The sequence below is a fragment of the Salvelinus sp. IW2-2015 genome, linkage group LG6.1 (genome assembly GCF_002910315.2).
Source record: "Salvelinus sp. IW2-2015 linkage group LG6.1, ASM291031v2, whole genome shotgun sequence".
In the NCBI taxonomy this organism is placed as follows: Eukaryota; Metazoa; Chordata; class Actinopteri; order Salmoniformes; family Salmonidae; genus Salvelinus; species Salvelinus sp. IW2-2015.
In genome coordinates, this window is record NC_036845.1 from 27,417,918 (window position 1) to 27,445,289 (window position 27,372).

The 27,372-nt window shown below is 42.6% G+C and overlaps 2 protein-coding genes across 2 annotated transcripts in view; both read right to left on the reverse strand.

Moving 5' to 3' along the window:
* Window positions 1-1,304: 1,304 nt before the first annotated feature.
* On the reverse strand, window positions 1,305-4,958 carry rack1 (receptor for activated C kinase 1). The gene is made up of 7 exons (XM_023989551.2): window positions 4,736-4,958; window positions 3,947-4,118; window positions 3,130-3,373; window positions 2,676-2,786; window positions 2,098-2,238; window positions 1,744-1,854; window positions 1,305-1,416 (listed from the first exon to the last, which is right to left on the reverse strand). Exons 1-7 carry the CDS (start codon window positions 4,842-4,844, stop codon window positions 1,351-1,353), a joined length of 954 nt encoding a protein of 317 aa, XP_023845319.1. The 5' UTR covers window positions 4,845-4,958; the 3' UTR covers window positions 1,305-1,350.
* A 665-nt stretch (window positions 4,959-5,623) lies between these two features.
* The window catches only part of col23a1a (collagen type XXIII alpha 1 chain a), a 57,107-nt gene continuing 35,358 nt past the window's right edge, over window positions 5,624-27,372 (reverse strand). The window contains exons 8-28 of the mRNA XM_070444106.1: window positions 23,386-23,412; window positions 23,189-23,215; window positions 22,980-23,033; window positions 22,055-22,117; window positions 21,892-21,936; window positions 21,324-21,401; window positions 21,197-21,220; window positions 18,870-18,914; window positions 18,703-18,747; window positions 18,427-18,498; window positions 18,261-18,314; window positions 17,986-18,051; window positions 17,829-17,855; window positions 16,078-16,137; window positions 15,912-15,983; window positions 15,762-15,788; window positions 15,613-15,666; window positions 12,261-12,347; window positions 10,496-10,588; window positions 8,933-8,971; window positions 5,624-8,023 (exon numbers count right to left, since the gene is read on the reverse strand). Of these exons, the coding sequence (XP_070300207.1) occupies window positions 7,883-8,023; window positions 8,933-8,971; window positions 10,496-10,588; window positions 12,261-12,347; window positions 15,613-15,666; window positions 15,762-15,788; window positions 15,912-15,983; window positions 16,078-16,137; window positions 17,829-17,855; window positions 17,986-18,051; window positions 18,261-18,314; window positions 18,427-18,498; window positions 18,703-18,747; window positions 18,870-18,914; window positions 21,197-21,220; window positions 21,324-21,401; window positions 21,892-21,936; window positions 22,055-22,117; window positions 22,980-23,033; window positions 23,189-23,215; window positions 23,386-23,412 (1,200 nt within the window). The 3' untranslated portion in view covers window positions 5,624-7,882. The remainder of the gene's footprint in view (window positions 8,024-8,932; window positions 8,972-10,495; window positions 10,589-12,260; window positions 12,348-15,612; window positions 15,667-15,761; window positions 15,789-15,911; window positions 15,984-16,077; window positions 16,138-17,828; window positions 17,856-17,985; window positions 18,052-18,260; window positions 18,315-18,426; window positions 18,499-18,702; window positions 18,748-18,869; window positions 18,915-21,196; window positions 21,221-21,323; window positions 21,402-21,891; window positions 21,937-22,054; window positions 22,118-22,979; window positions 23,034-23,188; window positions 23,216-23,385; window positions 23,413-27,372) is intronic.

Below are 27,372 nucleotides of genomic sequence, written 5' to 3' on the forward strand. Positions count from 1 at the left end.
AATAGGTGGACTTCCATTGGGTGAAATCAGTAAAAATTCAGATAGCTGTCAAGGTCTCTAAAGACAAATCCCAAACCACACTTAGAGAACCGCAAGTAAAAACAGCCAGTGAATATCTTCCATTTGGGGTGAGAAGAGGTTAGAAGACAGCTGGAAACCCAATCCTCTACCTTCTGACTGACCATTCTGGGTGTCTCCCTGGCCTTGGTGCAGTTGGACAGGTCTTCCAGTGGGCGATAAATCCAGAGCTCATGAAGGCCGTTAGGCTTGGGAAGAACAGCTTTCCATACTGCTCAACAGTCACTGCACTGCTCCGGACTCTTGTCAAAGAGCAATTGCACAGACAGACACACGATCACAGTGAATCATGTTAAGTGTACATAGCAGATGTCGAGTTTGCCTGAGGATCAAACCGAAGCGCCGCACACAATCATCCAATCAAATTTGCCAATGTCCATCAATTCCTTTTGGTTCATTACTCTGGTATTGTTCGGTTTTATTGCCTAGAGACGACATCCATAAATTTTCAGCAGTAGCCTCTACTTTGGCAACACCCCCTTTGTATTTACACATTGACCGCCACTGATGTCACAAACTGGCTAGTGGCGATGCTATGGGCAGCATGAATGTTTGTTGTTCAACGGCTGTGCTGCGTGTCTAAATAAACTTTGTACACCAACCTGTAACAGTGAACCCAGAGCTGAGAATGATATATTCTCAGTGTGGTGTATAGCGTCAGGTTTGTGCAATCCAAGAGTTCTCTCCACGTAAATCCGAGGAGCGGGCGTCTGATTCTTACGCGTTTGTCATAACGTTCGCTCTTGTAGTGCAAACTCCCCCTCAATCTCGCCTGGTTCAGATTAATACTGGCGCCAGTGCAAAATCTGATGACGCGAATATGACGTAAGTTTGCAACATGTTCAAATTGGTAATGGGATAACGTTTACCATATTACAGGCTGACAAGGAAGACCCATAGTAAAGCTGCCGAAATTGAATAAAGTGTCAGTTTCCTAGTTTACAAACCTTTTCGAAGAGGTTTGCTCAGTCCCATCGATGTTCGCATTGTTGCTAGGATACCGACAACGGCAAGAGATGTAGACCTCTTGACGGCAAGTGGAGAAACGCAGAAGCTCAGTAACACGTTGACTGTGACAATTACAAATCTTCTCAAATATGTGAAAATATGTTGCACCCATTAATCACAGAACCACAACCCAATTATAACAAAAGGTCAACAAAATATGTCTGCATTAAAATTGCGCCACACATCGTGCAAACATATTCAAAGTCACTCAAACTAAGTTCATTTAAAACTGTCTTTTATTCATCATCAAATGTGAAAAGGTCCTTATCGGGTTCCGATGGTAACCTGCCACACTCTGATCAGGTTATCCGTGTAGCCAGCAAACAGGGTCTGTTAAAAGAGAAGGAAAGAATAAGAAAATGGCCAGAAGTTCCAAAAAAGAAGCCATTGACAATATATTAAAGTATAATGCTCCCACTAGGGTTGACTCCAAGTGCTAGACATTGCATGAATATGTACTACTCTTGTTCCTATACCCATCATCATTGCAGGACTTGTCATCAGAGCCAAAGCTCAGGCAATAAATGTCACTTTGTAATCACAGGGCAAGGCAACAAACAACCCAGCAGAGACACTACTTTCTGAGAGCAGACTGAAATAACACGACCGTGTTCTAGAAGTAAACCCAGGGTTCTAGCGTAGCTCTGTGGGACGTACCTGTCCATCAGCAGACCAGGCCAGAGAGGTGCACTGTGGGGGCTCGGCCTTACTGTTGGTGCTGATAACCTCCTGTCTCAGCTCATCCACAATGATCTTACCCTCCAGATCCTGAAGGGAGGAGAAGGGGACTTATGAGCATAGCTTTGATGTGGAAAGGTCCAACAGATGGCTTCAGAAAAGGACGCAGTTAGCAGAGCTCAGAAACAGCCTCTTTATCATCATAGAAATAAGATGGCATTGGAATTTTCCATCATTGCTCCTTGACTAATGTAGATTACAGACTATAACACCAAACCGTCTTTCCAGCCAACTGCAGTCAGTGCTGATGTATTCTGAGAGTAGGAGTCTTACCCAGATCTTGATGCTGGGGCCGGTGGCAGCACAGAGCCAGTAGCGGTTGGGGCTGAAGCAGAGGGCGTTTATGTTGTCACCACTGTCTAGGGTGTACAGGTGCTTGCCCTCGTTCAGGTCCCACAGCATGGCCTGACCGTCCTATGGGAGGAGAGAATGGGATTCGGGGTCAAATGTCAGCCAATGGACAATGCAAATGCACATTCTTGCTTTGCAGGGCAACTTGGGCATGCAATTAAGTGTAGTCCATGGCCATTCACTGGGGATACGAACCATCAACAACCCTAAATGGCAAATGTAGGTAGGCAGGTTTGAGTACACTAAATTACTTTTCAAAAGTGCCGGTTGCGTTCAGAAACAGCCTCTTTATCATCATAGTGAAACAGACGGCATTAGAATTTCCATCATAACTTTGCAACACCATATTTAACGCCAAGAACTATCACCAAGTTACTACATCAACCACAGACCTTTATTGAATTTGACCAGATCAGATTAAGGCAGAAACTGCAGGTGAACAGTGACAACCTTAAATCTATAATGTAATAGCAAATATTAGCAGGGTGCATTCATCATACCTTTCCACCAGAAGCGCAGAGAGAGCCATCAGGAGAGACGGTCACTGTATTCAGGTAGCCAGTGTGGCCAATGTGGTTAGTCTTCAGCTTGCAGTTGGCCAGGTTCCACACCTAGAAACAGAACAGTGGGGAAGGCCATGTGTCAGGGTACACTGATAAGAAAAATACCCATTGGAGGTGAACCATTTCAAGCGTGCAATGTCTAACACATTTGCAGCCTGGTTCCTGTACCCGTCATCATTGCAGGACTTGTCGTCAGAGCCGAGGCTCAGGGTGATTATGTCACATTGTAATCACAGGGCAAAGCAGGAAAACACTTAAACAGAGAGCTTGATTTATTACATCTACAGTAACCAAACCCTTTAAAAAGTATCAAGACTTCTGCTTCGTTTAATAATATACGCAGCCAACTGTCCTAGTGAGTCACTTGTGCTGTATGCAGCGTTGTCCGTACCTTGACCATCTTGTCCCAACCACAGGAGACAATGATGGGGTTGCTGCTGTTGGGGGAAAAGCGCACGCAGGACACCCACTCAGAGTGGCTCTCATCCTGGATGGTGTACTTGCAGACTCCCAGGGTGTTCCACAGCTTGATGGTCTTGTCCCGAGAGCCAGACACGATCTGCCGGTTGTCGGCAGAGAAAGCCACACTCAGGACGTCCTTGGTGTGGCCCACAAAGCGACGGGTGGTGGTGCCACTGGAGAGGAAGAGAACCGTTGAGTCCATGTGTAAATCTTCATACTACAGATGACTAATAACCGTTGTAATTGCGTTGTTCAAGTCAACATTGAAACCAAGGCAGCACATGATTCTGATATCCACCTCTCATCTTTCACAGGTAAGCGCAGGTTGCAATCAGAAACAGCCTCTTTATCATCACAAGGATACAGACGGCATTGGAAGTTTCATCACTTTAGAACCAGCATTTTGACTGCATCTCATGTCTGCAGCATGATATGAAACTACCAACATTTCCTCCCTGGGCTTATGCACCAGGGGTGAACCCCCTGTACCCAAATGGTTGGATTGATAACCTCATCCTCACTGACCTGATATGACTGGAGGGGTGTAAACAGGTTGGCAGAGGCAGATAACTCTCGTCCTAGAATGTCTGTAGGCTTTTGTTCCAGCTCAGCAATGAACCACCCAGGACAAAATGAGCCAACTAATCCTAGTCTTCAGTTCAGACCAGAATCAGATGTACAGATGCCTGCACACAATTTAGACCTCTGTATGGTACTAAACCATCACCCCACGACCCTAGACTTACGTGGTGAGATCCCAAAGGCGGAGCGTCCCATCCCAGGACCCGGACAGGGCAAACTGTCCATCTGAGGAGATGACCACATCACTCACAAAGTGAGAGTGTCCCTTCAGGGCACGCTGGGGGATGCCATAGTTGGTCTCGTCACGAGTCAGCTTCCACATAATGATAGACTTATCTGAAAGAGAAATGGTGATTATACATTTAAATAAAAAAATTAATAAAAAAACTATGGAATGGTAGAGATTGCAGTTGAACAACCATAGGTAGGCCTAGCTAACTAATGTAACATGGTCAGTTGACAGAAGCAAAAAATACATTGCCATGCAAGCTGTCCAACTATCGACGCGTTAAGTATGGGAAGCTAGCTAGCCAGGCAACTACCGGTATGTTGCCTTCAACAATTACCGACAGACAAGGAAAATCATAGCTTCCTCAAAACAAACTTTTAATAGACTGCTATGGTAGTTACAATTCAATTGTCAGGTCTAGAAATGCATTTTTCATTGCTAGCCTACTGAACATTTTGTCCACTTGGCGGTGCACGTGGATGTGGTGTCGGGAAATAGCAGGCGACGTTTGATCTCAAGGGCTAGCAATCAGACATAACTTACTTGTAGAGTAGTTTGTCCACTAGACATTGCGTTTGACGCAAGACTCTCCCACTACATTGATTGAGCTCACTTTCATGATTTAAATTGTTTAAGCAGTCGCGGCTACACATCAATTTAGCAAGGTAACATGCTTGGGGTTAGCCATATCGCCGACCATCGTAGCGGGCTGAGAAGCGCTTACCTCGGGATGCAGACAGAATCATATCGGGAAACTGAGGGGTAGTCGCGATCTGGGTGACCCAACCATTGTGCCCCTTCAGGGTGCCCCTTACTGTCATCTGCTCAGTCATTTCGGCGAAGTTTTAGTGTGCCTTTTTCAAGGATGGATATAGATTAGTTTGAGGGCTAGGTTTCCCTAGGTCCTCTCACATTTAGGCACAGAGAAAAAGGAAGTTCAGACCCGGATGCAGAACCTTTGAGGGGTCGATCGCGCGCGGAGTACACTGGGAAGACAGTTTTAACCCTTTCATGCCCGTGTGTTTTATTATTATTTTTACCTGGATTTTACTCTTCTTCCATGTCAAACAGAATAATATTCTTAGAAAGATTAAAGAGACATTTGCAAAGTTATAATTGTAGCAATCATGTTATGGATGGTGGTAATCCCCAAAAATGTATCCCAAAATTGTATTACAGTTACATAAATGTAAGTGCTGTAAAGGTGTGCCATGAAATAGGCCACAGAAGGTATTTTATTCCAATGCATTCTGGAAATATTAGTAGGTCTAATGCAGAGGTTCTCAAACTTGGGGTCCCTTATATTGAAGTGGTGTCCCTTGAGAAAGTCTGTAATCTTATTAAACAAAAAGGCAAGAAAACATTTCACGTGGGATCCCCTATATTTTTCTTTGGTCAATTTGGATTTGCAAGCAGAACAAGATTGTAACCCCTGGCCTAATGATTGCTGTCAGAATGCATTATGGTCCTTTGCTCTGAATAATGCAGTAGGCCTACTATTCCCAATGCAAAATACATTTTCCTCCTAATTATATAACTTTATTTTTCCTACAATTTTTGAAATATGAGTGAGGATTGTTAAGAACAAATGACCGGAAGAGGTTCAAGAAGGTAACAGTATATTTTATGGAGTTTATTTCAGTCTACATGTTGAGTTGACCAGATTTGACATAATACAAAGATAAAGATAGCAGTTACAAAAATAGCTTAATTATTTTACAACCAAATACACAACCAAATAAACAAACTCATAAAATCGACCTAATACTGTAATATTTTTGTTATAAAACACGCTAAACTGTACTGAGACATTGTGTCACCAATGGATGGCAATTATTCCTTAATTAAATGAGAAACTGAGGATATCTGCCAAAGAAATAAACCTGTAATATTGCAGAGAAACACCAGTTTGTTAAGGTAGTGTACAACACACATTGCTGCATATATCCAACATCAAAGGCCCAATGCAGATGTTTTTTTAATCAATATCAAATCATTTCTTGGTAACAATTAAATACCTTACTGTAATAGATTTTAATTAAAATGGGGAGAGGTTTAAAGTCTACTTTGTATTGGTCTATTAACCAATTTACCAACCTCCCGCCCATGAAAACCTGCAGAATAGAAAGGTCCTGTGTAGATTGTATTTTCAATCAGGAACTATTAGGAAATAACACTGATAAAATGTGTTCACACTTTCACAGTGACTGCACTGGGCCTTTAAATGAGAGGGTTGAAGGAAACAACAAATATGATTGTGCACTACATGCCAGTTTCAAATATAACACTTTGTGAATTAAAATACTGAAAATGGTACATTAATAAAGTACAATATAATGAACTAGTTGTTTATTATCTTATCTTAATAGCATAAATGTGCTATAGTGAAACCCACAAGACAAGTTACTTTTATCTGCCATGTGCTCTTGACATTGAAATTGAGGTGTGTGTGTGTGTGTGTGTATGTGTATGTGTATGTGTATGTGTATGTGTATGTGTGTGTGTGTGTGTGTGTGTGTGTGTGTGTGTGTGTGTGTGTGTGTGTGTGTGTGTGTGTGTGTGTGTGTGTGTGGACCATACAGGAATACTTGAGAAAAACAGAAACGCAGAGTGATCGAGCACCAAGTAGATAGATTTCCAAAAGAGAATTCATAAAGTCAGAAAGAGTGATCGAGCACCAAGAAGATACATCTCCAAAAGACAATCCATAAAGTCAGAAAAGAAACATGTAAATCAGAAAAAATGTCATTCATGATGTGATAATGTATAAAAAAAAAAAACAAGTAAGTATAGTTAAACCAACCGTCAATGATGACCTTTTTGTCATGGTGTGTCAATGTGGATCAATGAGTAAAACTATTATTAAATCAATGACTTTGGGTACATTATTGTACTTCAGTCTGTGAACTCTTGTCTTATATGACTAAACTCGTTGGTTAAGAAAAACAAACAATACAATTTTAAGTCAGCAGCAAGAATTCATACTGTTGTTGAGAAAACAGTATTTCATCTAAATGTCTCTTTAGCTAAGGTTAAGTGATAATACTTAAATATACGTCTTCAACACTGTACTGTCAACACTGTCAGAAAATACTGATGTGATATTTCTCATTGGCATCTGATGAATGCCAAATAAAAATCACAAAGTGACTTAATATTCAAATGAACTTCATATTCAACTTCATTGATGGATTACTCCATATTTGTTAATACTGCAAATGGCTCCTTCAGTTCTGACTTTGAATTTAACACAATGAACTTAGTATGCATCTGTATATTATACAAACACGTCCATGCACAGGAATGCAAAGGTAACTGAACTAGATAAAATCAAATAAAACATCACACTTGTCATCACTCCCAGTAGTGTCACCCACTCACAAAAAAAAACCATCTGCATAAAGAAACAATGCCGTGTGGCATTTTACATGGAAAGACTGTTAGAGATTGTTCTTTGCAAAGTAAATACCTCAGTAACTTATTGCCTTTGTGTGCTGGTATGGGGGAAGCTACTATATATAATGATGTGACTTGTTGATCATGCACTTTATTAAATGGAAACACTAAAGTAAAGAAGAGCAACAAATTAAATTGTCATATTCCATATCATAAAAACACTTTCATCATATCCGTCGGGTGAATCCACAGACATCATATATTATTATTATTATTATTGTGCAATCATAGGTAAATCCTTGCCTCTGTAGCCCAGAACCAACTGTGAGTGTGGTAAAAAACTACAACAGCCAATGGGTGAGATTCCTCTTCAGGTGAAAGTGTAAATGAAGTGTTCTGTGTCGCCCTCTAGTGGTATTCTTCCATAATGCAGGATCTCAGTATTCTTCAATGAACTGAATTGCACGGAACTGTTTCATGACTCTCTCAATAGAGGTTGTCTGTCCTCTTTGCTCCCATGACTGTCTGTCCTCTGTCCTCCAGGCCCTCTGGGTAGAGAGAGAGCGAGACGCTTGCGTTTGAGCTTCTGTCTCCTCCTCTCCTCCTCCTTCTCCTCCTTTAAAAAACAGAGAGAGGAGAAGAGCACTGACCAACACTCCTCCATTTACCACACCAGGAGGTCTGTCCATCCGTGGGGTTGAGCAGGGCGGCGCGAGCACACACTCCCATGCAAAATGAATGACCAGGCAGCAATATGGCAGACGAGACCTCATTAGTAAGACCACTCTCCCTATCCATCCACTTTCCAGCGTGTGTCTGTATGTCCGTTAGGTTGGGAGTCTGTTTGCTGCTTTATTTCTCTGTCTTGATGTTTCTCAAAGATGTCTGTGTCTCATTGACTCCATTTTACTTTATATCCAGAGTCTATGTTTACAAAAAATATCTGTATCGATCGATATATGCGGTCTGGTTAATATTGTTGACTCAAAATAACAAACAAAAAATGTCTATATATTATATAAAACGTTTCCATAAAAAGGCAAAAAAGAACATAAATGCGATGTAGTATTCAGTTGCAATATATACCATATCAATATGTACAGTGGCCATGCTTGATGTTAGTCATCACTGCAAGAGAAGGAGAGTCGGGATTAGTGGGGGTCACAGGTCAAGAACAACGCTAATGTTAGCAAATCACTACAGCTCTATAATACATGCTTCATTCGTCATCTTATAATCACACTCATAAGAGGATGATTATATAACATACATATTATAATCGTACTCACACCCCAATAACATTTATACATTGGGTTTAATACATGCTTATTGGCACAGTCAAAATAATCTAAGTTGGGCAATGAACATTGCATTGTTCATTGTTGTTCATTGTTTATTACCTTGAAGCTCTGGTTTGATAGAGAATGTACCCTCATCACATTGCATGTGGTTGTGAATGAATGTACTACATATAACTCAGGCAGGTATTAAGCAACCCTGGGTGTTAGAATCTACCCCCACTCACCTTGTGCCAACATCCTGGTATGGGCAGTCCATCCTGTCCCTGGGGATAAGAGAACAAGAGAGAGGGGTGGTCAGTGGGGCAGTTTCACGTAATGTAGGGGGAAAACACTACATTTTAGTTGAGTTTATTAGGATCCCCATTAGCTACTGCACATGCAGCAGCTACTCTTCCTGGGGTCCACATAAAACATACAAATAACATGACAAAGTACAGAACAGTTATAGCCAAGGACATTAAATTCAATATACACTGTATATACACTGTATATATACAGCATAGGAGCAAATAATAATAATAATAACACATATAATGAAATAAGAGTTATATCGTGGAAAGACACCAAGAAACAACAAAAATACTATTTACACACGGTTCATACTGTACATATTCATATATACAGTTAAATTAGATATTTAGAAAGAGGAGAGCTGCTGTGATACAATATTTTTTTTAATCTGTTCTTTAAAGCTAAACTTGCTTTTTGCCTCTTATGGCAGAGCATTCCACGATGACATGGCTATAGATAACTGAGTGACACATTAAATCTGTTTACGGTTTGGGTACAGTGAAGAAACCCATAGTGGTGTGTCTGGTGAGGTATGTACGTCTGTTTGAGGTGTATGCAAATAGGTTATACAAGTGGTTCGGCATTTTCAACACACACACGTCTCTTAAAAAGACTAGAAGAAAGGTCGTCCATTTCTCTTCAACCGTCAGCCATGGAAGACTATCACGCATGTTGTTATTGTTAGATCTATGTGTGCAGTTAAGGCCGAGGCGTGCTGCTTTATCTTGAGGCAGCTGCTACTTCGCTAGGTCTTTCCTTGCTGCACTTGACCATATTACTGGACAGTAATCAAGATGGGAGAAATCAGAGCCTCAACAACTAGTACAGGTGGCGTTTGTGTAAAAAAACAGACATACCTCACCCCATCTTCGCAACAACTTTGTCAATATGTCTTGACCATGATAGCTGGCTATCCAATGTTACTCCTTGAAGTTCAACTTTTTCAACTTCTTTCAACGGTCACACCCTTTATGGACCGCTCCAGTTGAGGTTTAGGTCTAAGCGAATGCTTTGAACCAAATACAATGCTTTTGGTTTTTAGATGTATTTAAGACCTGTTTTATTGGTCGTTACCCATTCGAACACTGACTGTAACCCCTTGCCAAGAGTCTCAGTGAGCTCACTGGCTGTAGGTGCTGATGTGTAGAGTGTGCAATCATCAGCATACATCGTTATTTTAGCTTCTAAAAGCACAATACCATCCCACATGCAAGTCAGCACATTAACAACCAACAACCACACCAAGACGACAACACAACTCAGCACAATCTTTATAAGAAAAACAACAATATGGAGCTGGAATTATACTGATCTACGGATTCCTGTGACCATCCTGCCTACTGATGTAAAATGAAAAGACAGAATTCAGATAGCAAACACACAATGGAATAGGACAGCGGACTAAGGGAAATAGTGCATGTGATAGAAAAGGGAAAAAGGCCGACACACAATGCAGGAAAGAGGTGGAAAGGTGGAAACAGGTAGAGATACTGTACCAAAGGACAGGAGGCCTCGAGGCCAGAAGGAGGAAGAGGGGGAGGAGCGGACTGTACCTCCTCGTCAGAAAGTCCTTTAGTCCCACTAGAACCCTGTCAGCAAGAGCCAACCTAGTGTTACACACACTCTGAACGTACATTACCCCCATAGACACAGAATAGCATATACAGTGCCTTCAGAAAGTAGTCATACCCCTTGACTTATTCCACATTTTGTTGTATTACAGCCTGAATTCAAAATGGATTAAAAAAATATATACACACACTACACGATAATGACAAAGTGAAAACATATTTTTATACATTTCTGCAACAAAGATAAAAATGTAATTTTCACAAGTATTCACAACCATGAGTCAATACTTTGTGGAAGCACCTTTGGCAGTGAGTACAGCTGTGAGTATTTCTGGGTAAGTCTGTAAGAGCTTTCTACCTCTGGATTGTGCAACATTTGCTCATTATTCTTTTCAAAATTCTTCAAGTTCATTCAAATCGGTTGTTGATCATTTCTAGACAACCATTTTCAGGTTTTGCGATAGATTTTCAAGTAGTTTTAATTCAAAACTGTAACTCGCGCCACTCAGGAACATTCACCGTCTTCCTTGTAAGAAAACTCCAGCGTAGATTTGGCCTTGTGTTTTAGGTTATTGTCCTGCTGAAAGTTGAAATGATCTCCCAGCGTCTGGTGGAAAACACACGAGTAGCGGACTACATTGCAACTGTTCGCCAATCCTCTAGGATTTTGCCTGGTCTTAGCTCCGATCCATTTATTTTTTATCCTAAAAACTCCCCAGTCCTTAACAATTTCAAGCATACCCATAACATGATGCAGCCACCACTATGCTTGAAAACATGGAGAGTGGTACTCAGTAATGTGTTGTATTGGATTTGCTTCCTTCTTTTCACTCGGCCAATTAGGTTAGTATTGTGGAGTAACTACAATGTTGTTGATCCATCCTCAGTTTTCTCTTATCACAGCCATTAAACTCTGTAACTGTTTCATTGGCCTATGTTGAAATCCCTGAGCGGTTCCTTCCTCTCTACGACAACTGAGTAAAGAAGGACAGCTGTGTCTTTGTAGTGACTGGGTGTATTGATACACCATCCAAAGTGTAATTAATAACTTTCTTTACACATCTAGCAATAGGTTCCCTTTTTTGTGAGGCATTGGAAAACCTCCCTGGTCTTTGTGTTTGAATCTGTGTTTGAAATTCACTGCTCGACTGACGGACCTTACAGATAATTGTATGTGTTGGGTTCAGAGATGAGGTAGTCGTTCAAAAATCATGTTAAACACTATTATTGCACACAGAGTGTGACTTGAGTGTGATTTGTTTAGCACATGTTTACCCCTGACCTTATTTAGGCATCATAACAAAGGGGTTGAATACTTATTGACTCAAGACATTTCAGCTTTTCATTTTTGATTCATTTGTAAAAATGTCAAAAAACGTAACGTTCCACTTTGACATTTTGGGGTATTGTGTGTACTGTAGGCCAGTGGGAAAAAAATCGCAATTTAATAATGCTTTTTCAATTCAGGCTGTAACACAACAAAATGTGGAAAAGGTCAAGGGTTGTGAATACTTTCTGAAGGCACTGTAGTAAGAAATCATAGAAATAGAGATGGAAATGAAAAAAGTAAATAGTAAAGTATCTACAATTGTAATTAAATAAAGTTGTTGCATATTTTATCAAGTCTGGGTCAAAGGAGCTAAATGTCCATAGGCCCATGGATGAAAGGTCACGGTTGAGTGTGACATACCACAGGACAGGGCTGGTCCAGTCCAGGAGGACCCTGCTCCCCCTTACCACCCTTCAGACCTCTCTTCCCCACCGTCCCCCGGTCACCCTGTAGAGAGAGAAAGAGAGAGAGAGAAATGAGAGAGAGAGGAGAGAGAGAGAGAGAGAGAGAGAGAGAGAGAGAGAGAGAGAGAGAGAGAGAGAGAGAGAGAGAGAGAGAGAGAGAGGGAAAGAGAAGAGAGAGAGAGAGAGAGAGAGAGAGAGAGAGAGAGAGAGAGAGAGAGAGAGAGAGAGAGAGGGGTCAGACATGCAGTGTTGGGGAGTAGTTCCACTAAATACAATTCAACTAGTAATTCAACGACATGTTGCAGTACCTTGGTTGAAGTTGAACTAAATTATAATCTTTGTAGTGTTTTAAGTAGTCAATATTTTTTTTTGCCTGCAATGGTGAAGGGAACTACTGGAACTAAACACTATATTTTCAACCAAAAATATAGACTTTTCGCGCAAAAACCCCACAACATTTTTATTATATGACATTTCAGATTTAGATATGGTAATTTTTCACGAGGTAGATTTAATGTAGTGAACTACTTTTTCAAAGTAACTTCAGCTAACCAACTATATTTCCCTTAAGGGTAGCTTTACTGTAGCTCAACTTCTTCCAGTGTGAAGTAGTTGGTGGCTTGATAAAGTATATTTTCAGAGTACCTAACCCAACACTACTCTGACATGTCTACCTCGGATCAGCCTCTCAGAATATCACTAAAAATAGCAACCCAGAAAAGGACAAAGAAATAGCCATATCAACATATGTAGCCTGAGAAACAAGGTTCATAAAATTGATAACTTACTAACATCAGAAAACATACATATTCTGTCCATCTCTGAAACACTTAGATAATTACTTAGACGATGCAGTAGTAGCTATACATGGTTATAGAATATATTGGAAAGATAGATATGCAAATGGAGGAGGTGTTTGTATGTATGTCCAGAGTCATATTCCTGTTAGGCTGAGAGAGGATCTCAAGTCAGATGATGTAGAAGTAATATGTCTACAGGTTCATCTGCCTCACTTAAAATCTATTCTTGTGGGAAGATGCTATAGACCACCGAGTGCGAAAAGTCAGTATTTTGGACTATATGTGTGAAATGCTCAATAATGTATGTGATATTAACAGAGAAGTATATTTTCTGGGTGACCTAAATATTGACTGGTTGTCATCAAGCTGTCCACTCAAAAATAAGTTTCAAGCTGTAACCAATGCCTGCAATCTGGGTCAGGTTATCAGTCAACCTACCAGCGTATTTACAAATAGAACAGGAACTAAATCATCCACGAGTATTGATCACATCTTTACTAATGTGGCAGAAATCTGCTCTAAAGCAGTATCCACACCCATTGGATGTATTGATCATAATATAATAGGCATATCTAGAAAAAACTAAGTTCCGAAGACTGGACCTAAAATTGTGTATAAGCGATCATGCAAGAGGTTTTGCGATGATTCCTATGTCGAAGATGTGAAAAATATTTGATGTGTAATGAGGAACAACCTGATGCTGCATGGACTCTACAAGGTGTCATAAGCATTCCACAGGGATGCTGGCCCATGTTGACTCCAATGCTTCCCACAGTTGTGTTAAGTTGGCTGGATGTTTTTTGGGTGGTGGACCATTCTTGATACACGGGAAAATGTTGAGCGTATAAACCCCAGCAGCATTGCAGTTCTTGACACACTCAAACCGGTGCGCCTGGCACCTACTGCCTGTTCAAAAGCACTTAAATCTTTTGTCTACACCATCGGGCCCCATCCAGAGTGTCCAACACCACCCTGCACCATCGGGCCCCTTGCAGAGTGGACAGCACCCCCTCACCCCACTACCCCCCATGCTAACAGCACAACACCTGAATCAGAAGAGACCAACAGTCCAGCAAGACAGCTATGCAGAAGTGGCATGTAGAATAGAGCACCATGCTGTAGCTGAGCTAAACCAGTTTCTAATAGAAAGGACAATTGGTTCAAGAGAAAATAACCTAATTAATGAAAAAGCATCTAATCAATTGCATTGTTTCAATTACCTCCCCAAATCATCCGACTATTATCTTTTTTCACAACTTCCGCCAGTTTGACGCCAAAACATAGACAACAAATACATATTGACATAGTAAAATAAACAAGTGTTAAAAAAAATATATAAAGTATACTTCATGCTGAAACTCTCATATTATCACCAAAGGTATTCACTAAGGGTGCGTTCATAAATTCACTCTGGCTATTAACTCCAATTTCAGGGCGCTCTCGTCTGAGTATGCCAGAGCGCAGAATAACTGAATTTACAAACGCTGAATGCTCAACACCTGTTGAATATGGCCAGTGTCAGTAAACGTTGCCAGCAGCACAGTTACAGACACCAATGCTCTGGATGACATGAAAACATCCTAACCAGCTCTGCTATGGTGAGAAAAATGGTCAGTGAGGTGTTCTCTCATTTGTGTCTGGAAGTAGCAAGCAAGCTAGCCAATGTTAGCCAGTTAGCTTGGGTGCTTGACTGCCGTTGTGAGGTCAGAACGCTCGGATCAACCCTACTCCTCAGCCAGAGTGCGCTCTGAACACTCTGAGAGCACACTAAGTGCGCTCTGGCACTCCAGATTGAATGTACGGACACACCCTAAATTGACGGTTTGTATTTAGCATAATGTTTAGCAGCTTTGTCATTTTCTATTTAAAATCAATTCATATTTCATATATTTTTTACATGTGATGAGGCCAGAAAGAGGGCCAGAGTAATTACAGACTCCTCTGATAATCTGAAGTACCCAAAAGGGCCATTAGATGTCTTGTGATAGATTACATAAAATATTTGAAAGATACCGAAATTCTGGTAGTTTACTGGTAAACTACAGTAATATACCCTCCCTTTGCAACCCTAGTTTTATAAGAGCTACCCTCGCGAAAAAGGTTTCAACTAGCTCATATAAATATATGTAGCCTTAGAAACAAAGTTCATGAGATTAGTAATTTGCTAACCTTAGACACTCATATTTTCTTCATTTATCTTTATTACTTGCGTTAAAGGCATAGCTTACAAAAGCAAATGGTTGTTTATTGGTACTTTGGGACTTTGACCCCAGATTGGGAGGGTGAATGATGTAGACTAGCATAGTGGTTGTCACATCACAGAGACTTCAAATACTGATGAGGGAAAACGGGATTTCGAACATGTATTGGCTAACCCACCAACTTTAAATTGACAAGACCTGCTTCAATGATGGCAGGTAAGCATACAGGTGCAGCAGCACTGATTGTGATGTGTATGCATAATAGCAGAACTGTGGGCTAGAGAAGGGAAGAACATGCTCCTCCCACCTTGTCTCCTCTGTCTCCCCGGTCTCCCTTCTCTCCAATCAGGCCTGGGAAACCCTGTAGAGGGAGGAACAGGTTAGTGTGGGCTGCAGTGAATTCCCCAGTCACATAGTCTGGTAGGTCAAAGTTCAAAAACACTATTTCATACTTACATCCATTCCAGGCTCCCCAGACTTGCCCTGTCAACACACACATTATTGAACGCATCAGTACCACCATGACCAAGACCATGAAAAACCATGACATGCAATGATCGTAAGCCTAATATGCTAAGGTTATTTGATAATGAGGGCGTCACCCACCTTCTCTCCTTTGGTGCCTGGGAGACCCACCAATCCTGTGGAGCCGGGGGGACCCTGAGGGCCATCAATACCCTGGGGAGGACAGACACGTTAGATATCATCACCATCATCATCACCATCATCAGCAGCTGCAGCTCATAATCTATGATTCTACAGTATCACACACCCTCAGTCCAGCAGGTCCAATGTCTCCCTTCTCCCCTTTAGCTTTGTCTCCAGGCTCTCCCTGCAGGGGAACACATTATACTCAGTACACTCTACAACACTCAAGAGCACGTACAGATTATCTATCTTGTTGCCTAGTCATTTCATCTCTACCTATATGTCCATATCAACCTTTTTATTGTGAAACAAACAAGCAATAAGACAAAAAACAGAAAACTTGAGCGTGCATAACTATTCACCCCCCCCAAAGTCAATACTTTGTAGAGACACCTTTTACAGCAATTACAGCTGCATGTCTCTGCAAGCTTGGCACATCTAGCCACTGGGATTTTTTTCCATTCTTCAAGGCAAAACTGCTCCAGCTCCTTCAAGTTGGATGGGTTCCGCTGGTGTACAGCAATCTTTAAATCATACCACAGATTCTCAATTGGATTGAGGTCTGGGCTTGGACTAGGCCATTCCAAGAAATGTAAAAGTTTCCCCTTAAACCACTCGAGTGTTGCTTTAGCAGTATGCTTAGGGTCATTGTCCTGCTGGAAGGGTAACCTCTGTCCCAGTCCCAAATCTCTGGAAGACTGAAACAGGTTTCTCTCAAGAATTTCCCTGTATTTAGCGCCATCCACAATTTCTTCAATTCTAGCCAGTTTCCCAGTCCCTGCCGATGAAAAACATCCCCACAGCATGATGCTGCCACCACCACGCTTCACAGTGGGGATGGTGTTCTCTGGGTGATGAGAGGTGTTTGGTTTGCGCCAGACATAGCATTTCCCTTGATGGCCAAAAAGTTAATTTTAGTCTCATCTGACCAGAGTACATTCTTCCATATGTTTGGGGTGTCTCCCACATTCCTTTTGGCGAACACCAAACGTGTTTGCTTATTTTTTTCTGTAAGCAATGACTTTTTTCTGGACACTCTTCCATAAAGCCCAGCTCTGTGGAGTGTACGGCTTAAAGTGGTCCTATGAACAGATACTCCAATCTTTGCAGCTCCTTCAGGGTTATCTTTGGTCTCTTTATTGCCTCTCTGATTAATGCCCTCCTTGCCTCATCTGTGAGTTTTGGTGGGCGGCCCTCTCTTGGCAGGTTTGTTGTGGTGCCATATTCTTTCCATTTTTTAATAATGAATTTAATGGTGCTCCGTGGGATGTTCAAAGTTTCTGATCTTTTTTTATAACCCAACCCTGATCTGTACTTCTCCACAACTTTGTCCCTGACCTGTTTGGAGAGCTCCTTGGTCTTCATGGTGTTGCTTGCATGGTGGTGTCCCTCGTTTAATGGTGTTGCAGACTCTGGGGCCTTTCAGAACAGGTATACTGAGATCATGTGACAGATCATGTGACACTTAGATTACACACAGGTGGACTTTATTTAACTTTTGAAGGTAATTGGTTGCACCAGATCTTATTTAGAGGCTTCATAACAAAGGGGGTGAATACATATGCACACACCACTTTATGTTTTTAATTTTTAATAATTTTTTGAAACAAGTTATTTTTTAAATTTCACTTCACCAATTTTGATTTTATTTGTATGTCCATTACATACAATGTCCATACAATGTCCATACAATAAAAAGCAATTTAAATTACAGGTTGTAATGCAACAAAATAGGAAAAATGCCAAGGGGGATGAATACTTTTGCAAGGCACTGTAAGCATTCCACTGTTAGTCTACACCTGTTGTTTACGAAGCATGTGACAAATACAATGTGATGACAGACATTACTGTACCTCTATGGCCTTCTAGTCTTACCTTAGGGCCAGGCGTTCCATGATGACCCTGGAACACACAAAGATATCATTTCATGTCAGTCTTATGTATCTGAAATGATTCAGCCACATCATATTGGGGAACAGAGGGGTGAAACTCTTTAGGTGACACACAGACACTCACGTATAGTGACACTCACCATGTACCCTGTAGGTCCAGGGGGTCCTGGGGGGCCGGGAGGGCCCGGCTGAGAAATCATCTGAACCTGAATAACAGAACAACAAGCACATTAAAGATGATGAACATATCAATGGTTGTATCTCAAATGGTGTCCTTTGAGACACAGACAAGATGTAATTCAACTGTCTGCCAAGGTACGCTCCACATGAAGCAGTGTTCAATGCCAATATGATACAGATTCAAAAACAACTATTGAGTGTGTGAATACCGTATACACCAGTGTGCTTTACTTACCAGGTTATCTTCCAGCCTGGAGTCTCCCTTGTCCCCCTTCTGTCCATCCATCCCCTGAGACAGACAGAGAGGGGGATTTAAATCTCTTTACGGTAGGCTACTCAACAATATGTATACACCTCTAATGAAAGGGGTTATTACTTTGGAGTCCCGTCTATTTACTTACCCCTGGCCCAGAGAGACCCATCTCTCCTTTCTCTCCTTTCTCTCCGATCGACCCCGTCTCCCCCATATCTCCCTTCGGACCGTAAGAGGAGAGAAGGTTAGAGGTCAAAGGTGAGAGGTGAGAGATTCAGGACAACTGATTAATCATGTTCATTATCATTCCAGATAATAAGTGAATTAAATATATCACGTGCAACATTTCCAAACATTGGAGTGATACAGTGATTCAACGTGGGTTATAAAAAAAACTGTCAAAGGGACATTAGAGTGTCTATACCTTCTCCCCATCTAGTCCAGATGTCCCAGGCAAGCCTAGCTCTCCCTGGAGCAGTGAGGAAAAGACACAAGTTCAAACTGACAATTTACCTTCAAAGAGTATTGACTTCCATTGATTCAGACACAATGGATAGAAGAGATGGCATGTGTATATAAATAAGACCCTACCTTCCCCCCTGGGGGTCCTGGGGGCCCCGGTAAACCTGGTGGGCCCTAGGAAGGGACAGACAGACAGAGAGGTCACACAAAATACAAAACATCAGCCAGGCAAGTCGATCTGTCTCAGTAGTCTGTTAGTAGAATTACAATCAAATCCATGGATACATCTACGTATATCCAATTTCATCACTCTTCATCAGGCAGGCAAACAGTGATTGTTTGTTGAGTAGGTCCGCTCAGACAAGCATACTAACTCAGAGTCAGTGGATTATGTATGTATTATCCTTAGAGCAATTGTGGGATTCAAGACGCCAGTGTAGGGCAAAAACAGAAAAACATTGTGGATGGATGGTGGATTTCACAACACAACACTCTCAGTAAACTAACGGATCATTATTCTCCTTTCTCTGATGAGGACCAGCTTTGCTATGGATGCTTTGGTGCAAATCGGCAATAAAATTGATCTATTGGGTCAGGTTATGCGGTTGGCTGAACACAATACCTTGGCATCATGTCACACGACATGGCTGGTATATTATTAACCCCGGGTTGAACTCTCAGAGAAGGACTCTGGAGTCTTGAGCAAACAATAGGAAAGTGGATCAAGTCCAGCAAGGAGCTGGGGATGACACACACACACACACACACACACACCACCACAACACACACACACACACCACACACACACACACACACACACACACACACACACCACACACACACCACACAACACACACACCAACACACACACACACACACACACACACACACACACCACAGCAAATACCTCCAGCACCCACCAGCAGTAAACCTAAAAGAGCCTGATACAGCCCTATTGACCTAGCCAGAGTTATTACCATAGCATCCATAGCATCCTAACCTCTTCTAACCACATAGTTAATGGGGCAGGATGGAGTCAACCTCTCAGGGCAGGAGAATGGAAAGCCTGGACTCAGACTGACATTTTCTCACTGCAGCATGGACGGTTCCTGGGTTAGGGCTGAGAAGGCTGACCCTAGGCCTTGGAGCTAATACATGGTTCTATTTCTGTATGCTGTATGTGAGGGACATGGAGCCATTGTGCCTCCTGTGGTGGTGCTTCGCCACAAAGCAGAGGTTGTGTGTGTGACCTCTTGAAGCAATAAAAGATGGAAATCAGATTAATTCCCAGAGATGTATTATACATGTTGATTTCTCCATGCCCTCTCTTCCAGGTTTTTGTTTTGTGCTCTGGCAAAACTATGGCAACGGGAAAGGGTTTACAAACAACTATTGTTCCAAGTTACTCCATCTCCTGAAACGATGGCCACCCACGCGGATCATTTGAACGCTGTAATAAACAAATGAATGAATTCTGAAGCGCCAATTTCATCACCCAAACGTGGATGGAATCAATATGGCACATCATGAAGCAAGTGAAACGATTCAAAACGGATTTGGGTTTGTTCAATAGTTCACCAGTATGTAAACTGATATAGATAGGCTTCAGAACACCGATAAGATCTCAGGTCTATGTTGTGACCAGCTCATGTGTAACTCAGTCATGTCTAAAGCATAGCATGTGCATGGGCCTACTCTAAACCTGGGGACCCCTGTAGATAGTGTCGTTGAATCCGAAGCACACGCCAGTGAAGAGATAGGGATCTCTTATTAGCATGTAGCATGGGGCACAGCATGAAGAGCAGATGTTTGTGCCTTGACTGTGAAATGAGTTAAAAGACATCTCCCTCTCTCTTTACTATGCGTCCCGACTGGAGTGAGCAAGAAAAGTGCAAATCGGATATTATATCATTCTAGTTCTTTCAACCCAAGCAACATCACAGATCACACCACCACATAGCAGGGTTAACGTCAAGCCGCATATCATGTGAGGCAACAGTAACACAGCATGGAACAAATACATTTGAAAAGTGAAATGAATGATGTTTTGATTCTGCATGATTGAGAATGTCACTATGTAATATCAGAGGTTGTGTTCCAGCTGTGAGGTATTTACGGTAGCTTGGTGTTGCATCCTGTGTATATATATGTATGAGGGGACAGTGGCTGGTTGCAGGACACTTTGGTTTTATGTCTCTGGTTAGTTGGTGGTTGTGGGTGATGGAGTAGTGATATCTAATATGTCTGATGTCAGGGCTGTGGGATCGAGTGTCCTCCTTACACAAAACACTCAGGGATTGTTCCACTCTGGTCTTAGAAGCTACATGTGTACACGGGCACCCGTGTGTATGCTCACGTGTATGAGTGCATGCGCCTATGTCTATGCATTAGTGTGTGTGAGAACACACTGACTACACAGACCACATCGACAAAGCCGTGATGTGACAGTGGTTTACCCCGACACTGATGGTCTGGATGGCCTGTCAGGAAGGAAGAGCAGCATGTTAAGTCTGTCGGGATAACTCTATGATACTCTATGGGCCTTCAAACACATTGTCTAAGTCTCTGACTGGGTGGTCTCACCTGGAAGGCTTCTAGTAGCTTCCCATTGAAGTCAATGACCTCAGTAGAGCCAGGAACCCCCTTTTCACCAGGATAACCCTAAGAGGAGAGGGGAAGAAAAGAGAGAGAGAAAGAGAGAGAGAGAGTCATCGAGGGAAAGAGAAAAAGAGAAATAGAGAGAGATATTGAGAAAGAGAAAGAGAGATAGAGATTGAGAATGACACAGAGATATTGAGAAAGAGATACAGAGAAAGAGAGAGAGATATAGAGATAGATATTGATAAAGAGATACAGAGATAGAGAGATATTGAGAAAGAGATAGAGATAGATATTGAGAAAGAGATAAAGATATTGAGAAAAAGATAGAGAGAAATATTGATAAAGAGACAGAGAGATAGATATTGAGAAAGAGATAAAGATATTGAGAAAAAGATAGCGAGAAAGAGATATATTGAGAAAGATATATATATAGAGAGAGAGATTGAGATGCTCATGAGCATCAAATAATCACACAAAAAAGTACATAAAAAGGTAGCCTCAGACAACTGTGAACATGATCTTTGGTGGAGATTAGGCTGTGTACACATACCAAGTCTCCCTGGGTGCCTTGCTCTCCGATATCTCCTTTGTCTCCCTACAAAATACACACAAACACAAACAGTTGAACAAAAGCCTTTGAATTGGCTGTGTCCATACAGGAGAAACAACCTCTCATGTATTTATTTATGTGGAGGTGACAGGATATGTCTCACCTTAAACCCTGGGAGTCCGTCCATGCCCCTCTCACCCTTCTCTCCCAGCAAACCAGCCTCCCCCTGTTAAACAGAAAAAAACACAACGCTTAGGCGTAGCTAAGCCACTTCACAATAATGTGTTCAGCACAATATCATATAAAAGTGTAGGCCTGCTATAGACGGTCAGTTCCATCTATGGTGGTATAGCTGGAAGGAGGAAGTGGTGAAAAACAACACCAGAGGAACCGAGAGGGATTAACACCATAGAACAGGCCTGTGTTACAGACTGTAGAAAGGCCAGGCCAGCAGGCCCTCTTCTATTCCTGGCCATAGCAGTTTGAGCTGAGCACTTCGTCCCCAATAAAAACGTCAGTAACCACAAACAGCAGCTCACTTCAACTCACTCCCAGACAGCACGCACGCACACACACACACAGACACACACTCGCACACAAACACACACAGACCGAAGCTGATAGAGAGGCAGTCAGTGCCGAGTGCCTGGCATCTGTCGTCTCTGGAGTCTTTTAAAAAGCCCATGACATCACTGCAACAGAGGAGAGCGTTTAGCACTGGCTAGAGGCCTAACTCGGAGGAGAGGGAGAGATGGAGAGAGAACGAGAGAGAGCAATGAGGGTACAAATGAAAGCGAAAGCAATGTGTTTGATGTCTCAATCCATGCCACCCAAGACCTGTTAAGAGCGATAAACTCCAGACAGAAACAAGTGAAGAAAGAGGAATGAAAGGGATAGATAAGAGAGGCAGGGATGGCCAGAGAGAGAGAGAGAGAGAGAGAGAGGGAATAAAACAGTCTGACATAGAGATGAAAAAAAGAAGAGAAGGAGGTTTAGGCGTAGGAGAAACTCTGAGCGTGGTCATGTAATAAGCAGCCAATAGTGTTAGCAATGGCTAACTCCTTAATTAGCGTTAGCATCATCTTCACCTTTGACCCCGGGGGTCCCTGTGGCCCTGGGTATCCTGGCTCGCCATCTTCACCCTGAGAGCGCACAAGGGGTCAACAAAGGTAATCACACAACACAAACCTGTACCCTATTGTATGCATAAGCATCCGGGCAGATATACTGTGAACTCCATGCATATCAAGTGTACATTTATAGTGTATTTTGTGGTATGTGTAGGGACATGACTTACCGCCTTTCCAGGTACACCTGCTTGTCCCTGTGAATGACAAAGAGATGTAGTTGGCGCATAATCTCTAAACTCGCCTGCACGTGCTAGCGCCCAAAACGAAATAACACATCTTTAGATGCAGTACCATGTTATGTGCTCTTGTACTAGTCAAACTGTCAAAACACAAAGAAACATAAACAGTTGGATAACAGACTCACCTCCACACCATCGTGACCAGGGAAACCCTGTGGAGAACCAAGCAGAAAAAAATCACACATCCAGGTCTCCATTAGACATTGTGCATTCTGAGGACTAGCCACAGGAGGTCAGTGTTTTATCATCCTACATAGAGTCATGGTTATGTGCCTGCTATCATGTCACGCATGTCCAGCTGTTTTTGGCTCAATCTTCCTATGCTGGAGGACATGTACCTCTGCTCACAATGAACCACATGTGTGAGACATGTTTTGTATTTCCAGCTGTTTTTGGCTCAGTCTTCCTATGCTGGAGGACATGTACCTCTGCTCACAATGAACCACATGTGTAAAGACATGTATATGGCTTTGGGCATACATAACCCCTCATTCCTTTTTCTATAAGAAGACATTCTATGACCTCATGTACACAATCAGGTACCATACACAAACAAACACAGAGCATCTTCCTTTTCAAACTTCTTGGCTGGAATCCAATGGTGATTAGAATGAATCCACCAAATGCAAATTTTGACTGTGTGTGTGTGTGTGTGGTTTTACTCTCCTTGTGTGGACCAGAAGACCTCACGGGGATAATAGAACAAGGACATTTTGCCCATCCCCACAAGGAAAAAGGCTATTTTAAGCTTAGGGGTTAGGTTTAGGGTTAGAATTAGGGTTAAGGGTTACATTTTGGGGTTAGATGTTAGGGTTTCAAATCGAATCAAATCAAATCTTATTTGTCACATGCGCCGAATACAACAGGTGTAGTAGACCTTACAGTGAAATGCTTACTTACAAGCCCTTAACCAACAATGCAGTTTTAAGAAAAATAAGTGTTAAATGAAAAAATAGATAAGTTAAAAATAAAAATAAAAATAATTAAAGAGCAGCAGTAAAATAACAGTAGCGAGGCTATATACATGGGGTACCAGTACAGAGTCAATGTGCGGGAGCACAGGTTAGTTGAGGTAATTGAGGTAATATGTACATGTAGGTAGAGTTAAAGTGTCTATGCATAGATAATAAACAGAGAGTAGCACCAGTGTAAAAGAGGGGGAAGGGGGACAATGCAAATAGTCTGGGTAGCTATTTGATTGGCTGTTCAGAAGTCTTATGGCTTGGGGGTAGAAGCTGTTAAGAAGCCTTCTGGAACTAGACTTGGCGCTCCGGTACCGCTTGCCGTTCGGTAGCAGAGAGAACAGTCTATGACTAGGGTGGCTGGAGTCTTTGACAATTTTTAGGGCCTTCCTCTGACACCGCCTGGTATAGAGGTCCTGGATGGCAGGAAGCTTGGCCCCAGTGATGTACTGGGCCATACGCACTACCCTCTGTAGTGCCTTGCGGTCGGAAGCCAAGCAGTTCCCATACCAGGCAGTGATGCAACCAGTCAGGATGCTCTCGATGGTGCAGCTGTAGAACTTTTTGAGGATCTGAGGACCCATACCAAATATTTTCAGTCTCCTGACTGAAAAATAGCAGTCTCCTGCTTTGTCGTGCCCTCTTCACTACAGTTTTGGTGTGTTTGGACCATGATAGTTTGTTGGTGATCTGGACACCAAGGAACTTGAAACTCTCAACCCGTTCCACTAAAGCCCTGTCGATGTGAATGGGGCGTGCTCTGTCCTCCTTTTCCTATAGTCCACAATCATCTCCTTTGTCTTGATCACGTTGAGGGAGAGGTTGTTATCCTGGCACCACATGACCAGATTTCTGACCTCGTCCCTATAGGCTGTCTCATCGTTGTCGGTGATCAGGCCTACCACTGTTGTGTTGTCGGCAAACTTAATGATAGTGTTGGAGTCGTGCCTTGCCATGCAGTCATGAATGAACAGGGAGTATAGGAGGTGACTGAGCATGCACCCACGAGAGGGAGGTGGCAGGTGTTTAGTCCCAGGGTCCTTAGCTTAGTGATGAGCTTTGAGGGCACTACGGTGTTGAACACTGAGCTGTTGTCAATGAATAGCATTCTCACGTAGGTGTTCCTTTTGTGTAGGTGGGAAATGGCAGTGTGGAGTGCAGTAGCGATTGCATCATCTGTGGATCTGTTGGGGCGGTATGCAAATTGGAGTGGGTCTAGGGTGTCTGGGATAATGGTGTTGATGTGAGCCATGACCAGCCTTTTTAAAGCACATAAAGTGCTACGGGTCGGTAGTCATTTAGGCAGGTTACCTTAGTGTTCTTGGGTACAGGGACTATGGTGGTCTGCTTGAAACATGTTGGTATTACAGGACTCAGTCAGGACAGGTTGAAAATGTCATGAAGACACTTGCCAGTTGGTCAGCGCATGCTCGGAGTACACGTCCTGTAATCTGTCTGGCCCTGCGGCCTTGTGAATGTTGACCTGTTTGAAGGTCTTACTCACATCGGCTAGGGAGAGCGTGATCTCTAAGGTCGTGATCATTCAGAGCTGATGCTCTCATTCGTGTTGCTTGCCTCAAAGCGAGCATGAAGTCATGTAGCTCGTCTGGCAGGCTCGTGTCACTGGGCAGCTCACGGTTGTCTTCCCTTTGTAGGTTTTAAGGGTTAGGGATTTTGGTTATGGTTAAGGTTAGCGTTAGGTTAAGGTTAGGTTTAGGGTTAGGGGTTAGGGAAAATATGATTTTGAATGGGAATCAATTGTTTGGTCCCACAAGGATAGTAAAACAAACATGTGGTGCTTGTGTGTCAGGTGGATGAATTGTATGCTTGGTGTAGAACCATGTGTGTTGAAATCATCCATGGAGAGGCCAGGCCTGGAGAGTTGTTCTGTGTAAGTAGCCCCTCATACAGACAGACAGCTCTTTGTCTCTTAAGCACGCGTGTCTGTTTATCTACGCACTCGAGCATTACTGCTCTCCATTAACAAATATTATTATGAATGGGAAGTTACGCTGACTCTCTCCTCATATTTCCCATTTTCTCCATTGCCTACTTGAGAACAGGGATGTATTCCATCTGGCTTCCTTCTCCACTCTAAACGTACGGTGGCAGGCATGTACGCACACCGCCCCACACACTCTCCCCTCACCCTTCACCTTTACCGTATCGTTTTCTGTTTTCCCTCTCACCCAAACTTTCTCTTCTTCCACTCCTGTCTCTTACCTTTCGATGCCACCGGGCAATCTTTTCTCAAGTCCTCTGCCCCTCTCCTTACCCTCCTTCTCTTATTATCTGATGCCACAGAACAGCCTCTGTGCTTTCTCTCTGCCCCCCCCCCCCCACTCTTTCTCTCTCTCTCCCCCTCTCCCTCCCTCTCTCTCTTTCTCTCTCTCTCCCTGTCTCAGTAATGAGGAGGGTTTGAGGTCATTCACTAGGGAGAAAGAACAGAACAACAGATCCACTCTTCATTCTCTGCTTTTCTCACTCATACATCTGTCTACAACATGGACAGGGCTAGCAGCCTCCACGTTGCTTTGTTTAGTTGTTTTCTGCTCTGCAACGGGACTATGTTCAATAAAAGGACAAGCAATTTGTTTACACCCCCGTCTATGACTCAAGTCTGTTTTTTTTGTCCGTCCCTGCACTCTGCTCCATATTTGTTTTGTAGCCAGCCCTCCTCTTGCCCTGTCTAACCGACATTTTTCATCACAGTCCAGCTTTGACACCATGCCAACTGCCAATATGGGTAACAGTGCATTCGTTTGTGATCTTGGATAAACACAAATAACCTAAACCCCTACTCCGGCTCCTCGTCCCACTGATCTCCAACCACAGTTTGAGGCAGTGGCTCCAGATGAAATAACCCCAGGCTGGTTTAAAGTTAATCTAGAGAAACAGTGGCGGCCCAAGGCTAAAAATCTATTGTTTGGTGAGGCAGTAAAACTGTGGATGAACCCAGAGAGAGTGCCATATCTGTTACAGGGGCACAGAGTGATAGAGCTGGGGTAGGGCCGACTGGTGGGAGACTAGGGCTAGCTGGATCACTTTGTGGCCTTCTGTTACAGAAACCAGATGAGGCCAGGAGCAAAGCGTTTATTTTGGGCTGTTTTAAGTAAGCCGCAGCTCGCTGGCAGCCACAGTAGGCTCTGT

Excerpts from the sequence above, each read along its gene's own strand:
- rack1 (XM_023989551.2), bottom strand. The coding sequence starts at position 4,844 with ATGACTGAGCAGATGACAGTAAGGGGCACCCTGAAGGGGCACAATGGT. Across the intron at positions 2,239-2,675 it reads TCTGCGCTTCTGGTGGAAAG|GACGGTCAGGCCATGCTGTG; the intron begins GTATGATGAATG and ends CTCCTCCCATAG. Across the intron at positions 1,855-2,097 it reads GCCCCAGCATCAAGATCTGG|GATCTGGAGGGTAAGATCAT; the intron begins GTAAGACTCCTA and ends TCCTCCCTTCAG.